At 37.8% G+C, this 16915-nt stretch overlaps 1 protein-coding gene across 4 annotated transcripts in view; it reads left to right on the top strand.

The window, feature by feature from the left end:
* The first annotated feature begins 1025 nt into the window (after nucleotides 1–1025).
* Nucleotides 1026–16915, top strand: part of TECRL (trans-2,3-enoyl-CoA reductase like) — a 144755-nt gene continuing 128865 nt past the window's right edge. Inside the window, exons 1-2 of one of the 4 annotated variants that reach the window (XM_058434634.1) lie at nucleotides 12968–13012; nucleotides 13107–13316. In XM_058434634.1, coding sequence (XP_058290617.1) covers nucleotides 13293–13316 — 24 coding nt within the window. In that variant the 5' untranslated portion in view covers nucleotides 12968–13012; nucleotides 13107–13292. Of the gene's footprint in view, nucleotides 1369–12967; nucleotides 13013–13034; nucleotides 13317–16915 lie in introns of those variants that run through there. The other 3 variants (XM_032151791.1, XM_032151785.2, XM_058434636.1) reach the window with 3 other exon arrangements.

Raw genomic sequence — 16915 nt, 5'->3', positions numbered from 1 at the left:
AGGGCATAATGTATAATAAAACTAAAAATGAATACATTATTTTAGTTGTTTATAAAAGTAAAGATTAGCCTCAGGGAGATAACCGGTTTCCTCCCCTATATATTTTGTGTCGTTTTATTCTTATGTTTTCATTGAAAATCACATTCCAGAATATTTTCCTTTAATATCATTTTGAATCAGTGATAATATATTTTGGATTTTTTTTTCAGTTGTTTCTTCATCAGATTTACATATCTCAGAGGACTAGGAGTTTTTCTAAAAGCTCTTTTGCCAGGATGTTTTTCAGATTTCATTTTTCATTCTGAGGCTATCTGTATTTTCCATAACATAGTGTTATGGAAAATGTGATGCTTACTACAGATTTGGTATATCAGTTCAACAGATTTCCAAAGACATACAATGTTAAAATAATGTTTACTTCTTTTTCCCCAAGTTACAAAATTGTGCTCTATCAAATTCTAATCTCATAGTTTGCTATCTTTTCAATGTTTATATGAAGTGAAGAATTCATCATTTTTTATTGTGTAACAGTTATTTTAAGTTAGTTGGGATTTATAATTAGTACTGACAAAAATAAATTTTTCATTTTAGAATGCTTTAAATGCACATGCACATATAACATATTTATATATAAAACATATATAAACATATATATGCCACTTCTCTTTACCTTAGACAGCATTTTTTAAATGTTACATAGTAATGTACTAGGACTTTTAAAAATTTAACTTTGAGATAGCACTTTGCTAATGTTAAATACATCTCAATGCAAATGTGCGTGTGTGTTTGAAGATTAGTGCATCCAGAACTCAGAGATAATGAAAATGTTCTGTCTATTCTTGCTTTGGAATTTCAGATAAGAGTAGTCATATTACAAAGCAGAGATAAAAGGAGAAAGCAAGAAATCATTCAATTGCTGGTAAAGTAATACTCTACACAGCAAATCACAATAGCATGTTATATATAGAAATAAGATCAGTCATTGTTTTCAAGCCTGCTAAATAAAACTGAACTCTTGGAATGGCATACCATTTGACCTTTCAAAGGTTCTCTAGCAGTATTTAACTGATGCAAAAGGAACACACTTGCAATTGTCTACTTTTGACATGACAGACCCTCCTCTTAGTTCACACAATGTTCAAAAGGCACAAGTCCCTCGCTTCAGAACGCAAGAGAGCATTACTTTCCCAAAGAGCTACACGGTTCATACTGAAGGATGATATGAGAAATTTTCACTTTTTGTCAAAACTTGTACTCTCAGCGGGGCCTCTAAAACCAATTCCAGCAGTCAAACATTCAAAAACGACTCACTTTGAGATTGAAATACTTGATGCTCAAACAAGGAAACAGATATGTATTCTGGATAAGGTGAGTTTATTTATTTATTTATTTATTTATTTGTTTGTTTGTTTAAGTGTTTCTTCTCTGCCCCAAATATTATTGATTGCTTGATTAAATTCTAACACGACTGTTCTGAAATACATTTCTGACTTCTACCTTAATTTTGTGGTGAACAGGGTGCATACTTTATGCATTGTTTTAATAGAAGATGTTCAATGCATCTCTCATACTCAATTTAAATTAATTAAATGGTAGATACTAATGCGGTTCTGTCATTGGTCTGTGAATTTTATGCTGTCATTGACCATTGTCCACAGGTAAAATTACAAATGCTCAACCTATTTTCCTACATGTAAAATGTCTCCAGGTTTTTGTCTTCGTGTACTTCATTGTATATACAAATTATCATAGAGTTTGATTAGTTTCTATAGAAAATAGTAAGCAAAAGCCACAGTAGTTGTTAGAAGTAACATGTAATATGTCTGAAAAAATTTAATCATTTAAGCATTATTTTGAATTGATTTTATTATTTTTCTTAAAAGGTGACTACCTCACTTTTTATGAAAGTTTACTTGCCTCAAAAACACTATTTAAGTTCATGAAAATAATATTTTGAAATGTTACTCATCCAAATCCATATTCACAGATGTTGCACTAAGGAATGAGAAAATATACTCTTCTTAGGTTAGAAAACTAAATTATAAATATGTGTTTATATTTTAGATAAACATATGCATAAGTAATATTCCAAGCATTTTCAGTTTTTAATAAATTTGAAAAGTACTATTAATTTAACTTAATATAAGAAAGGCATATTTGTACAGGTAATAAAATAGAGCTTGATCTTGTTTTACAAAAATGTTGAATACGTTTTTGTTGCTGTGTTCTAAAAATAAAATGCACTCACTCATTCCATTTTTCCACGTTCTAGCTAGGTCTTTAGAATAAAGGAAAAAAGAAACTGTTTAGTCCTCTCTTTAATAATTGCCAAGTACATAATATATAATTTCTTATTCAGTAATTATAACACTATGAGCAGTTTACAAATTGAGTTATATTAACTTTAATTCATAGATGGAAAAGAAAGATTAAGACCTTTTATAAGTGCACACAGGTCATGAATTGAACTTAAAAGATCTAAAACCATTTCCGTACAGTTTTAAATCATATGCTTTTTCTGTAGTTCTACTGAGGCCATATATAAGCGGTGAATATATATCATATAAAATAGAATTTTGATATATTAGTTTCAGGACTTCTATAATTTACTTTTATTTTAGTATCAAGATGAAGTTTTGAGATTTTTAAATATCATACAAAATATTTAATATTCAAATATATTACACAAATATTTAATATTTAAATATCGTAATAAAAATAAAAAAATAAAATTACTCTTCAGAAGTTGCTAATGTTTACAATATTCCACTATGAAAAACACAAATCTTACAAGAAAAAACACAGTTAAATTCAAGGACACAGTGCAACAAATGGAATGAAAATCAAATAAGTCAAGGATTTCCAAAGACTACGGTTCTAAAATGATACTGGTTATTGTGTCCTTTCTGACATGTGTGTAGACCCTGACAGGCAATCCACCTTAAAGTAACGAAAAACTAATGATGTTTAAATGTTCTTTTACTTAATTACACACACACACACACACACACACACACACACACGCCAATGAGTTCCTAATTATTTGCCTCATACGTTTAAATTTTTTCTTATTCATATTTTATTTGAAGGTAAGACAGGGATTTTTATATTTTTAGGTGTTAATTAAATTGTGAAAAAAATTAAACATTTAGAAGAAATGAAATTTAAGTATTCATTATTTAGAGATAAGAATTTTGCAATTTTGCATGGGAATCTCATGTTTGAACTATGAGAGTCCTGACATTTGCATCTCAAGTGGCAGATCTTTATAGAAACTTAGCAGGCTAAATAGAGGATTAACACTGGATTGCTCATAATCCTTTATTGCACAATCAGCCCTATATAATGTGCAATTTACTGCATTCAAATCTTTGACATCTGAGTAGAACTGGATCTTGTTGTGTCTTGTTTTAGTTTGTAAATTGATAAACTTTCATAATAGTGGTGAGACACTTGAGAGAAAAAAGTCTTCTAGATTAATTTTTTTTTTGCTTATTGGTTTCTAACATTTTGAATTTGTAAACATAAAAAAGACTGATTTATTTATTATTATTATTATTCCTGATGTTATTTTTCTTAGACAAATTAACAACTTCATAGTAAGATCATATTAAGTGCCCTTCATTGTACCTGGCTCTACCCAGTGTACAAAAGAAATGTTGCTTATAACTTAGTGCCTGTCTTTCAATACTTACTATGCTGTAAAGTGGTACAAATTACATACCATGTACTTTGGAATTAAGCATATCTGGACTCAATCCCTGTTACATCATTTGTGTCTATCAAGGATTAAGAAAGTCACTGAATTGCTCATTCCCAAGACCCTTATTTAGAATATGGGTTAATAAAATCATATCACTAAAGTTAATAACTTGTACTTTGGAAACGTCTAGTAGAGTAGGGATAATATATGTTACATGCTTAGAATAGTGCCTTGACCATAATATGGACAAAATTATTATTATTATTTTATTTTTAATAATCATTTGGAGAGAGAAAGTAATGTACATAAAAATATAAAAATAATAAATGCTGAGCCTTTTGATAACTGGCCAAGAATTTAAATTTGACTTCTTAATATTTAATTATTCTTTGACATGGTTTGTTATAATGCTTAGGATAGATATAATATTTTTCAAATATCTTAAATGAGATGTATTATCTTAGTAAGATATGTTCTAACAGAAACTTTGTTTTATGTTTATTACTCAAACTTTAAAATGGACAAAGTATGGACTCAAAATATGCATGAGATAAACATTTTGAGAAAAGTCCTGGGATGAAAGAAAATATATTTATTATGTTCTTTAACTTAATCACAAACACACACACACGCACGCGTGCACCTAACAAATAAAAAAACTTTCTCTTGCCTCTGCTGTCTTCTCTAGTTTTTGCCCATTTCTCTCATTACTTTCCTCAGGTATTCATATTGTCAGCTTTCATTTGCCTCCTCTCACTGTATCCTAGTCCCAATTCATTTGGGCACTCTCTTCCATCAGTTCTCAGAATCTGAACTTACTGAGGTCACCAGTGAGGCACGGCAAATGCTTTGCTAAATGCAGAGGTCTATTCTCACATCTTATCTTACTGGGTATATCAACAACATTTTCCACTGTTAATCGCCTTCTCCTTAACTAGCATTTGTTATTTGAGTTCCAGGAGAATATACACGTTTTTTAACCAACTTCATTGGCTTTTCCCTTTCCTTATGGCTGATTCTTCATCTGACTTATTAGGAATGGACTTTCAAGAACTGAGTCATCACAACTTCTCCTCCTCTACAATAATTTACTTTATTCAGTTCCATAATTAAAAAAAAAAACTTCCTAGTGATGTCTCATAAATATATACTGTAACCTATTATTTTCCTTCGACTGTAAATCTACCTATCTATATATCGATTTAATCTATTGAGCTATCTGGATGTTTACCAGGCATATCAAACTTAATATCTCTAAAACTGACCACTTGGTCTTCTCCCAAACATCTTCCACAGAGCTACTTAAGCCAATAAGTGGTAACTACATCCTTCAAATAGCTCAGGCCAAACACTTGGAGAAATCATGACTTGTCTTTTAATCTCACACCTCACATACAATCCATCTTCTTGGCAATAGCTTCAAAATACATCAACCCTTCTACTTCTAGCACTCCTGATTCTTCCCCCTGCTTGTGTCTTTATCACTTTCAATATATCCCCTACTAACAACAAGAACTAGCCTGTTAAATCCTGGCAGATAATATCATTTGCTCCTCAAAACTAGTCAATGCTTTTCTTTAGGTCTTAACTGTTAGCATTTCCTGGAGGCTTTTCCTGACTACTAAGAGAGCAAAGCTAGCCAACATTTTTTATTATGCTTCCTTGTTTTATTTCTTTACTAGACTTATGGCCAACTAAACTACTATTTATTTTTCTTTCTTTCTTTAGTTCATTATTTGGCCTACCCTTAGTATATAAGCACAAAAATATCAGATTGTTTGTTTTACACACTTGTATCTTCAGCATTAATAGCAATGTTTAACACAGAAAGTGTTTAAACAATATGTGTTGAATAAGTGCACTCCTGTTCAAGAAATATGTGAATTTGACACAGCATTCATGTTTGGTAGTGATAGTTTTGAGATGGAGGAGTATAATATTTGAAAATAAAATTTATTATTTTCTATATCATATCAAATTATTGTTAGAATATTTGTTCATACAGTCACATAAAAAGACATTCTCTCAAACCATTTTACCAAATGCTCAAATTCTCCCCAGCTTATCCTGAAAACAAATACATATAATTTAACTTTGTGTTAGTGTATAATTCATTAATAGACAGTTATGTTCTGCTGACAATTTTAATAAGATTTTCATAAAGCAGATGGGAATATTTATTTAGCTCATTTAGTTAGTTCCCATGAATGATTAAAATAACTAATCATGGATAACAAAATGGAGAGCAGATTTAAAATAATTGTTGAATACCATTTTCAAGTATTTGTTGGGACATTAAAAATATGAGATTGTAGGAAAAATAAATTTTGTAAATATAACAATGAATCATTTCCAGTTGCTGCTTGCTGTTGTCTCATTTCTTTCTTGTAAAATGTCAGAAGCTTATCTACTGATAAGTCAATGATTCAAGAGCATGCAAGAACTCTAAGAGCCTGAGCTGATAAATGATAAGTGTTTCCAATATCATCTCATTCTATTTTCTTCAATCTTTTCTCCAAGTAACCTGACCTCAGGAGCTCTCTTTCTCCTATTGTTTCTTTTTTTTTTTTTTTTTTTTTTTTTTGGTAAAACTCTCAAAAGCTTTTTAAATATTTCTTATGAATAAAATAAAGCATTCAATAATTCTCTAATTCTTCTAGTAGTAAAAATAACAATTGTCCTCAGAAAACAGTAGAAATAATTATAGGATAGTAAGAGTGCATACAAATTGTACCTTTGTAACCTTAGAAATTTTGACAATTCTTAATTTTTGACTTTGCCATTTTACTACTTTACCTTGTACGTGATACTTAGCATATTTATGCCTTAGTTTGTTCATCTGTAAAATGGGAATAGTATCTGCCTTAGAATGGCCACATGGCAGTTTTCAGACTTTCATGTACATGTAAATGACAGTATCTTCTTTTTTTTTTGTCTTTCTCTTCATTTTTCCTTCTCTTTTGTTCCATCTACTCTTCTGCCTCTTCCTCACATTCCTGCCCCCCTTTTCCTCCTCCTCATGCCCCTTCAGTCTTCTTTTTCCTATTTCTTAGGATGTTTCATGATATAAGAATTAATCAAAAGCATATGTGAGTTGAATTCAGAAAGTCTAGTATATTAGTATAAATCTGAGAGTGTGATTTCTTTTTCCTTAGGCATGGTCTGGTATCTCTGACTTTTATTCATTTTTTATGGAACAGGAAGGCTTTCCTGGAGAAGTTATATTTATGTGTGTCCTAGATAGTTTATAAGAAGAATATAACAGGGAGATATGCCTGAGGCTAAAATAATTTACTAAGTGTGTGTGTGTGTGTGTGTGTGTGTGTGTGTGTGTGCAGGGAGGGAAGAATATTGTTTGCTTGCTTGCTTGCTAGCTTGCTTTCTTATTTTGAGTGCAGACAAGTAGACAGGAAGTTAGAAATCATCTTTTTTTTTTTTTTTTCATTTTGAGTTGGAGATTCCTGTGAGATATCCAAGCAGAGTTAACCATTAGACCTTTGGCTGTGAATTCAGGAGAGTGGTCATGGTTAAATATGTTGATTTGGAAATTTAAAATGTATAGGTGATCTTTGTAGCTGTTGGATGAGAGAAGATACATTTGTAAAGAACAATGTAATGAGTAGGAAGAGAAAAGAACCAGTTACAGAGGCCTGAGAAACTTCAGCATGTGTTTTAAATAAACAGAAGATGACAAGGGAAAACAAGGAGAATGTACCAGAGAGATAGAAACACGGGGAATGTTGCATCACAGAAACCTCAGCAAGATAATTTAAGTAAAAAGGACAAGATTAGTTGTGTCAAATATGGCTAAGAAGCACAGAGAAATGCAATAAGTATCCCTTATATTAAATGGTGTGATGTTCATTGAGTTTAACTAGCCTACTTTAGGCAGAGTGATTTAGGGAGAACTCTAATCTGGAATGGGGGATTATAAACAATGGGAGATAAGACACGTGAGTTCACTGGAAGGCATTTCTTTTGTAGGTAGCAGATCTTTCAACAGATTTACCCTTCGCTTTTCAACTTTATACGTCTCTTATGTACCCCAATTCACATTCTTGAGATTACTTTCTAGCTCTTCTCTATTACTACATGTGTCAACATTCTATACTTAGCAGACTCAAAACACATTTTGTAATTTTTATTTCTTGAGTTTCAGGAAAATTTGATTCCCTTGCTTGGAGTGTGCTCCGTCACAATCTGTATAGTTCATATTCATTCCGTATTGTCCAAAAGAGATGACAACTCCTTTATGTGCCACTTAGGATCTCCTATAAGCAGATGCACTCCTCATCCCAGTAATGATTCAAGTATCTATTATTACTGTATATAATCCAATAGTTAGGAATGGGCATTTGTAAGCTATCATATCATAGACATTTAAAAGAGATATTTTATGCTTGCCCAATCTAATATTTTAATCATAAAATAGTGAGGTTTATATATGATATATGAGTATTTTTTCTAATAGTTTATTTTCATTGTATTTTACAAATGTATCAGTCCATGACAAAATAGACGTTTTAAAAAAATTTACATAGTTTGAGAAGCACCAAATTAGATGACATGGAAATATTTTTAAAACTGCCATGATTTAAACATATGAAAGTCATCTAAATGTTATTTTACAATAAAAATATCTTGGGTTCAAAAAAAAGAATAGGTCATATCCAGGCTTTTCTTGAATTTGATTCTAAAGTTTGCATTTCCCTTGGTAGGCAAGGGAAAAGTAACTCTCAAATGTTTGTTTTGTACATATAAAAAATAGCAAAAATGACTTAAATTTTTTAGACCAATGAAAAGTGAATAAATTGTTTTCTTTGGAAATTTTCTACTTAAAATGGTAAATCTGAGAAGATGAAGTAAACAAAGAAATGCTAACCATTAAAGGAATAAAATTAAGGGGAGCATATTGTGCAAATAAAAGAAAGCCTATTTCCTATTAAATCAAGATTGAATGAATAAAGTTAATACTGGAAACACTTGTTTAAAAACATACATAAAGCTTAGATAACATTTCTGTCTACAGAAACTAGCAGTGAAGTGGTGACTATATCAAGAGAGACATACACGTTTGAGAGAGCTATGCCTGCTTTGTTATTCAAATAGTTTAGATTACATGAAGCTTATAATGAAATGTATTCGCTAACCTTAAAATGCATGAATTTAATTGGAAAGACAGATAACACATTTAAAACAAATTACAATATAAAAATAGCATACACAAGTTTAACACAAATTATACTGAGAAGTCTAGGGAAATATTTCTTTTATGTAAAAGAAATTTAGGTATGAGTATGAGAGTCAAAGAATTGCGTAGCTGAAGATGACACTTGAAAAGATCTTAAAAAATATATAGTATAGAACGTTAGCCTGGTTGAGGTTGAAAGAGCAACCCCGGAAGAAAATTTAACATATCCGAGAAAAAAGAGGCAGGTAAGTAATAAGCCAAGCCTCCTGGGCTGGTGTAATTAAGTACATGGTGTGATACTTCAAAATGGAGCAAACTGAGATTAAAATGTTACAGCTGGGACTGATGAGAAAGGGCCTGATTGCCTTGCTAGGGCATTTAGACTATTTTGTCTTTGAACAGGGTAATCATTTTTTTTTAGATCTGCCTTTCAGAAGTTAAAGTCTGTCACCTACATGGAATATAAAATGTGTAGTAGAAACCCTGAAGACAGTTCTGTAAGACGGAGAAGAAATCTTGAGTGAGCTTGTTCAAGACTGCCACATTTGGGAGGCAAGATAGTATTGGGATCTGCTTAGGCTTTAAGACACTCAGCCACCTCACACACTTATCCAGGTTGTGACACTGGGCAAACTTACCATGTTTTCCCTTATATTTGTTGCATTAGGCCATTCTCACATTGCTATGAAGAAATATCTGAGACTGGGTAATTTATAAAGAAAAGATGTTTAATTGGCTCACAGTTCTGCAGGCTATACAGGAAGCCTAGTGGCATGTGCTTCTGGGGAGGCCTCAGGAAGTTTCCAATTGTTGCAGAATGCTAAGGGGGAGCAGGCACTTCACATGACCAAAGCGGGAGAAAAGAGGAAGAAAGGGGAGATGGCACACACTTTTAAACAATCAGATCCTGCAAGAACTCACTCACTATGAAGAGCACAGTACCAAGAGAATGGTACTAAACCATTCATGAGAAATCTTCCCTCATGATCCAATCACCTCCCACCAGGCCCCACCTACAACACTGGGGATTCCATTTAAACATGAGATTTGGGCAGGGACAAATTCCCAAACTATATTTTTCTGCCCTTGGTCCCTCCAAAACCTCGTGCCCTTCTCACATTTCAAAATACCATCATGCCTTCCCAATAATCCCCCAAAGTCTTAACTCATTTTAGTGTTACCTCAAAAGTCCAAATTCTGAAGTCTCTCTGAGACAAGGCAAGTCTTTTCCACCTATGAGCCTGTAAAATCAAAAACAAGTTAGTTACATCCAAGATACAATGGAGGTACAAGCATTGAGTAAACATTCCCATTCCAAAAAGGAGAAACCCACTAAAAGAAAGTGGCTACAGGGTCCATGCAAGTCTAAAACCTAGTAGAACAATCATTAAATCTTAAAGCTCCAGAATAATCTCCTTTGATGTTGTGTCTCCCATCCAAGACACACTGGTTTGATAAAGTGAGCTCCCAAAGTCTTGGATAGCTCCACCCCTGTGACTTCGCAGGGTTCAGTCCCTGTGGCTGCTCTAACAGGCTGGTAGGTTGGCATTGATTGCCAGCAACTTTTCCAGGCAAACATTGCAAGCTGGTGGATATATCATTCTTGGGATCTGGAGGACAGTGGCCTTCCTCTCACAACATCAAGAGGCAGTGCCCCAGTGAGGACTCTGCGTGGAGACTCCAACTTCACACTCTGCACTGCCCTAGTAGTGGTTCTCCATGATGGTTCCACCCCTGCATCAGGCTTTTGCTTGGACACCCAGGCTTTTTCATATATCTGCTGAAATCTAGGCAATGGTTCCCAAGCCTCAACTTTGGCACTTTGTGCACCTGCAGGCTTAAAACCACATGGAAACTGCCAATGCTTATGGCTTACACTCCCTGAAGCAGCATCCCAAGCTGTACATAGGTCCCTTTGCACCATGGTTGAAGCTCCAGCAGCCAGGGGGCAAAAGCAGTGTGCTGGGTCTAGGCAAGGCAGCAGGGCTCAAAACCTGGCCCAGGAAACCATTCTGTTCTCTTAGGCCTCAGGGCTTGTGGTGGGAGGGGCTGCCTCTTAGCTGTTTGAGATGCCTTCCAGGCCTTTTTCTCATTGTCTTGGCTATCAGCACTTGCCTTCTTCTTAGTTACACAAATTTCTCTAGCAAGTGGTTGCTCAGTAGCCTGCTTGAATTCCTTCTCAAAAAACTATTTTTTTTCTATGCCAGGTGGCCAGGCTACTTTTTTTTTGCAAACATTTGTGCTCTGCTTCTCTTTTAAATGTAAGTTCCAACTTCAAGTTATTCCTTTGCTACTGCATCTGAAATTAGGCTATGAGAAGTAGCCAGTGTGCATCTTGAACACTTTGCTGCTTAGAAATTTCTTCCACAACCAGAGGTGTCCCAGGGAGAGAATACAGTCATAGGTTCTGAGTTTCTGTTTCTGGTTGGGCCAGTAAAGCCTCTTCTTCATCTCTCTTTTCTGCTCATCACTGAAGACAGAAACTAAAACCATGTCTACAGGCTGCTTCAAGCCTAAAACAACAAAATAACAGCAACAACAAAGTAAGGCAGGCTGGGCACGCTTGCATCATTCTCAAGTTTAAAGTTCCACGGATCCCTAGGGCATGGGCACAATGCACCCATGCTCTTTGCTATTGTATAATGAAGTGACCTTTTCTCCAGTTCCCAATAAGTTTCTCAGTTTCATGTGAGACATCTTCAGCCTAGAATTCATTGTCCGTATCATTTTCAGAATTTTGGTCCCAATCATTTACTCAGTCTTTAAGTTTCAAACTTTCCCTCATCTTCCTTTCTTCTTCTGAACTCTCAAAAGTCTTCCAACCTCTACCTGTTACCGAATTCCAAAGCTACTTCCAGATTCTCGGTTGTGCAATACTTCACCCTGCATTAGGCTGTTCTCACAGTGCTATAAAAAATACCTGAGACTCGGTAATTTATAAAGGAAAGAGGTTTAATTGGCCCATAGTTCTGCGGGTCATACAGGAAGTATGGCGGCGTGACACCTGTTTATGGGGAGGCCTCAGGAATCTTACAATTACGACAGAAGGTGAAGAGGGAGCAGGTGTATCATATGGTGAAAATAAGAGCAAAGAGACAGAGAGAAGAGATGTGACACACCTTTAAACAACCAGATCTTGTGAGAACTCACTCACTTATTTTGAGGACAGTACCAAGAGAATGGTATTAAATCATTCATGAGAAATCAGCCCCCATGATTCAATTCCCTCCCACCAGGCTACGTCTCCAGCATTGGAGATTCCATTTCAACATGAGATTTGAGCAGGGACAACATCCAAACTATATGATTTAATGATATGAGTTTTCTCATTACAGGCACCTGAGAAATACAACCTTCCATAAGAAAATTTTCCCTAGGAAATGGCTATGGCACAGAGCCTCGAATAAATTAGGACATAGATAACAAATTCAAATTTACAAGTTAAATAATAACATGAAAATTCTCACATCCACTAAATTTATCAAACTACTATAAAATAAAGGAAAGTTTAATGAAAAGTACTCATTGTAATAAAATTGTTAGAGATAAATAATTACTTTTTAATATATGTGTTTATAAACAGTGTTTGGGGAATAAGTATAAAACAGCTCAAGTTAAATATAAGTCATTGGACACATTTTTTAGGACACACTTGAAACTATTAGAAATACACAAACACACACACACACGCACATATTTCTTTTCTATCTTAATTTTTACAGAACACCAACTGAAAGAGTAAAGGCAGACCCAGAGCACGCCAAACGCAGTCAAGAGATCTTTATTAGCAGAGTAAGGTCAGGTCGCGCAGAGAGAGAGAGTGCTGTTGGGATGGGATATTTATATCCCTTAGGGCTACGTGGTTATCGATGATTGGGTCTGGGGGGCGGGCCTGGGGATGAGCGGGGGGAGCGGGAGGTGTTATTTTCTTATTGGGTCTTTCTTGGCGGGTTTAACATTGCGTCAGGTGTGGAGAGGGAGGAAGAACCCGGAACTGTCGCCATCTTGTGGTACGTTACGTGTCTGCGCCACCCAACAGTCCTCCCTTTTGTTTTCTTTAAGAGGGGGTTGAGGGGCGTCGTGATTCGTCTGGCTACTTCCTGCTGAGTGGGGGCGTTGTAAGAGGGAAAGAGAGTTTTAGGGAGGGCTGTTAGGGAGGTTTGACATGGGGTATGATGGGTATAATAGGAGAACACCTCTTGGGCCGTGTAGTCTGTGAAGGTCCCTTGAAGATCCAGATCTTCTAATGCCGCAAGCCATCCGAGCGGTAACGATGGATCAGCGATGAGCCAGCTGTCAGTGCAGAGATCGTTGAAGAACTGCTGGAATTGGTGCGTTGTTGTCATTTTGAAGACTGAAGTTTGACTGAAGGGCCGTTAGCAGGCTGTGAGACCGTCTATGAAGCCTGCTTCGTCTTCACAGGTAGGTAAAAGTTGATAATTTCTAAGGAGAAGCTGGTTAAATGTCTAGGGATTGGGCTGTAAGTCTGAAAGTTGGGACACACTGTATCCTAGTGAAGTGGCTGCTAACCCTGTGCCTAGGAGAGAAGTTTTTAGAGAGATTCTGAGCATGATGGGTAAAAAGATTGCTCGTTTTTGTCGAGGGCCTGTGAGAGAATTGGACTCAGGGTGATCAAACTGGTAGGCCTGGAGGCCTTTGGAGAAGGAGAGTAATGTGAGTTGAGAGACTAGAGTGGTAGGTATACAGGGGCCGGGGAGGGAGGAATTGATGGATTTGAAGCAGTCGGAAGTGGGAACTTGAGAGACATTAAATACAAGTAGTCCTTGATTGAGGAATAGTTGCCAAGAGGAGTGTATGGGGATGGTGTTGACTGGTGAGTGTAATTGTGATTGTAGTTGTGACTGTAATTCGGTCTCACCTAGCGATATATGCTCGTTGACTTGGGACAAGGCTTGTTGAGAATTAGTTTTGAGTGTGTGGGTGATGGTTAGGGTTTGTGCTGGGTAGGACCAGGCATTGCTTGGGTATCAACTGAGGACGCGTTAATGGGGCACCGAGTGTAGCTGATGACATTTGTGTGTGACCTTCTGTGAGCCTTGTAGGTTTCTTTTACAGTGAATAGGTAATAAGGTTGTGATGAGAGACTGCTAGGGGAGGAAAGTCCATGGAGGAGGATATAAGAGGCGGAGAGCCAAAAGAGAGGGCCTGGAGTATGAAGTTTATATTTCTGGAATAGGGGGAAGAGGAGGTGTTTTGGAGATGCAGATCTTGAGGGGGTTGTTTGGTATGGGTGTGCAGGTATAGTTTGTAGGACGGTGTGAGGCAGGTAGGCTCCTCATTTGATCAGGGTTGGTAGCCGGCTTCAACCTGGAAATGTGAAGCCAGGGGGTTAGTTGTCCTGGAGATTCTTGGAGTCTGGCAGCAGTGGGAGTGCAGAGCACAATTTGGAGGGGCCCTTTCCATTTTGGGGTCAAAGATATTGGCTGAGTGTGACTGGGCGGTAAGTAAAACACCCATTCACCTGGTGTGAGGGGAAAGGTGGTTTCTGTGTTACTGGCATCCGGCCGGAGACACTCTTGTCTTTTCCATAGTTCACAGTGGATGAATGATAGGAGGGGAGAAGTTATGTGTTGTGGGGCTGTTGGGGAGGTGGGATTAATGCCGGGTGGAAGTGCTGGGCGGCCGTACATGACTTCAAAGGGGGATATAAGGGTGGGCTTCTTTGGGAGGACCTGGAGTTTGAATAAGGCTGTAGGGAGTAACTTTATCCAGTCTAGATGGAGTTCTAATGACAGTTTAGTGAGGGTTTCCTTGAGTGGATGGTTGGTGCGTTCAACCTTTCAAGAGGATTGGGGGTGATAGGGGATGTGGAAATGCCACGGGGTGTTAAGAGCAGCGGCTATATTTAGTGAGACACGGGATGTAAATTCGGGACCATTGTCAGTTTAGAGGGATGTGGGGATTCCGAACCTCGGAATGATTTCTGATAGGAGGATTGAGGCAATGGTACTTGCCTTTTTATTCGTGGTTGGGAAAGCCTCAACCCATCCGGAGAAGGTGTCAACGAGAACTAAAAGGTAATTAAATTTTTTTATGGAGGGCATGTGAGTAAAATCAAGTTGCCAATCGCTGCCTGGAATGTGTCCTCTGGCCTGATGGGTCAGGAAGGGTCCTGGCCTTAAGGGAGTTTGTGGATTTGTTCGTTGACAGATGGGGCAGGCAGATGTGAGCTGTTTAAGGAATTGTAGGTCAGAGGAATCTAGGGTGAAGAAGGAGTTGAGGAAGGTTTTCAGTGTTTGAGGATTTGTGTGGAAAATAGAGTGAAGGTACGAGAAGAGGGCGTGTTTTGAGAGGTTAGGCGACTGTGTTGGCGGTGGCTGTGTGAGTTGTAAAGGGCTTGATGGCTCGCCTATGGTTAACATGAGAGTGGGGGGTAGAGCTGATAAAGCTGCCTGTCTGGCCTCCTGATCTGCTTTGTTGTTATCTTGTGTCACTGGGGACAAGTCAATTTGGTGGGACTTGCAGTGAGTGATGCCTATTTTAGTAGGAAGTAAGGAAGCTTGGAGGAGGCGAGTGATGAGGGTGGCATTAGTAATAGATGTTCCTTTGGTTGTCAAGAGTCCTCTTTCCTTCCAAATGGAACATGATGGAGGTTTTGAATTTAGAGAAGATATCCCTTCCTAGTAGGGGAAGGGGGCATTGGGGCATGACTAGGAACCAGTGAGAAAATATGTGGCCAGAGAAGGTGCAGGAGAGAGGAGGGGTGGCTCTTGGACGTATGGTTTGGCCTCCAACCCTGACTATAGGAGATCCAAAAAGGGATCTTCGTCCCGGTTATGATAAACCTTGAACGCTGTTGCCAATATCTCGGATTGAGGGGTAAAGGGGCCTCTGTCTAACTTCTTTAGTTTTTGTCTGATGTCAGGAAAACTTTGTGCAAAGAAATGGGACATGAGGAGTTGTCTACCATCGGGGGTTTCTAGGTCTATGTTGGTGTATTGTTGGAGTGCCTTTGTAAGGCGGTCTGGAAAGGCGGATGGGTTTTCATGTTTGTCTTGTATTGTTTCATGGAGTTTTTCAAAATTAACTCCCTTTTGGGCTGCTTTGCGTATTCCAGCCATTAGGCAGGTAGCAAAATGGTCTCTGGCTGCTACTCCATTTTGGGTGTTACAGTCCCAGTTAGGCTCTCGCTCGGGCACTGCCTGCGCCCCCAGTGGCAAGGCTGGGGTCGTTTGGTGAACCTCGTCTGCGTAAGTGCAAGCCTGTTCCCAGACTCGTCTACGCTCCTCAGAGAGAAGGGTGTTGGAGAGGACTGTGTAGATGTCATGGAAGGTGAGGCTGTAAGCTTGGAGAAGGTACTGAAATTCCTTAATGTAGGAAGCGGAATTGGAGGTGTAGGAACCTAAGCGTTTTTCGATTTGGAATAAGTCAGCTATGGAGAAGAGAATGTGGACTCGGACGATACCTTCTGCTCCAGCTACTTCTCTAAGGGGGGTGAGAATGGGATGGTGAGATCTCGAGTGGGTGTTGGGAGGGCTAAATGATGAGGGGGGGGAGGCCGGCGGAAGTGAGGAGGAAGAAGGGTAGGAAGGGGGGGCGAGTTGGGGAGGGTGGCAGCCGGAAGGCGAGGCGGAGGGTGGTGGTATGGGGGGGGCTCGTGGTCTGGGTCAAAGTCGGGGGCAGAGGGAGGGGTTGGCAGTTTAAGAGTGGCAAGGAGCTGCTGGGGTTCGCAAGGGAGGCAGAGGTTAGGTCTGTCCCGTAGGAGGAAGAAGCGGTGAATATATGGGATCTCTACCCATTTTCCTTTTCGCTCACAATAGTTGTAGAGATCTTGAAGGAGATTGGGATCAAGGGACCCGTACGCGGGCCATTTGTGTTGGTTGTCTAAGGGATAAGTGGGCCAATTTTGAGTGCAGAGTTCAATTAAGCGTCTAGGCTTGATATCTGAGGCGAGGCCTAGAGCGGATAGGTTGTTTTAGAGACATTGTAAAGGGGAGTCGGCTGGCAGGGATGCAGAGCCTCCCATTATGAGAGGAGAGGAATATACGGCGTCGGGCTGG

Source organism: Hylobates moloch, unplaced genomic scaffold (assembly GCF_009828535.3).
Source record: "Hylobates moloch isolate HMO894 unplaced genomic scaffold, HMol_V3 SCAFFOLD_2, whole genome shotgun sequence".
Classification (NCBI taxonomy): domain Eukaryota; kingdom Metazoa; phylum Chordata; class Mammalia; order Primates; family Hylobatidae; genus Hylobates; species Hylobates moloch.
The sequence above is the reverse complement of the archived record's forward strand: the minus strand, read 5'-3'. Positions and strand labels throughout refer to the sequence as shown.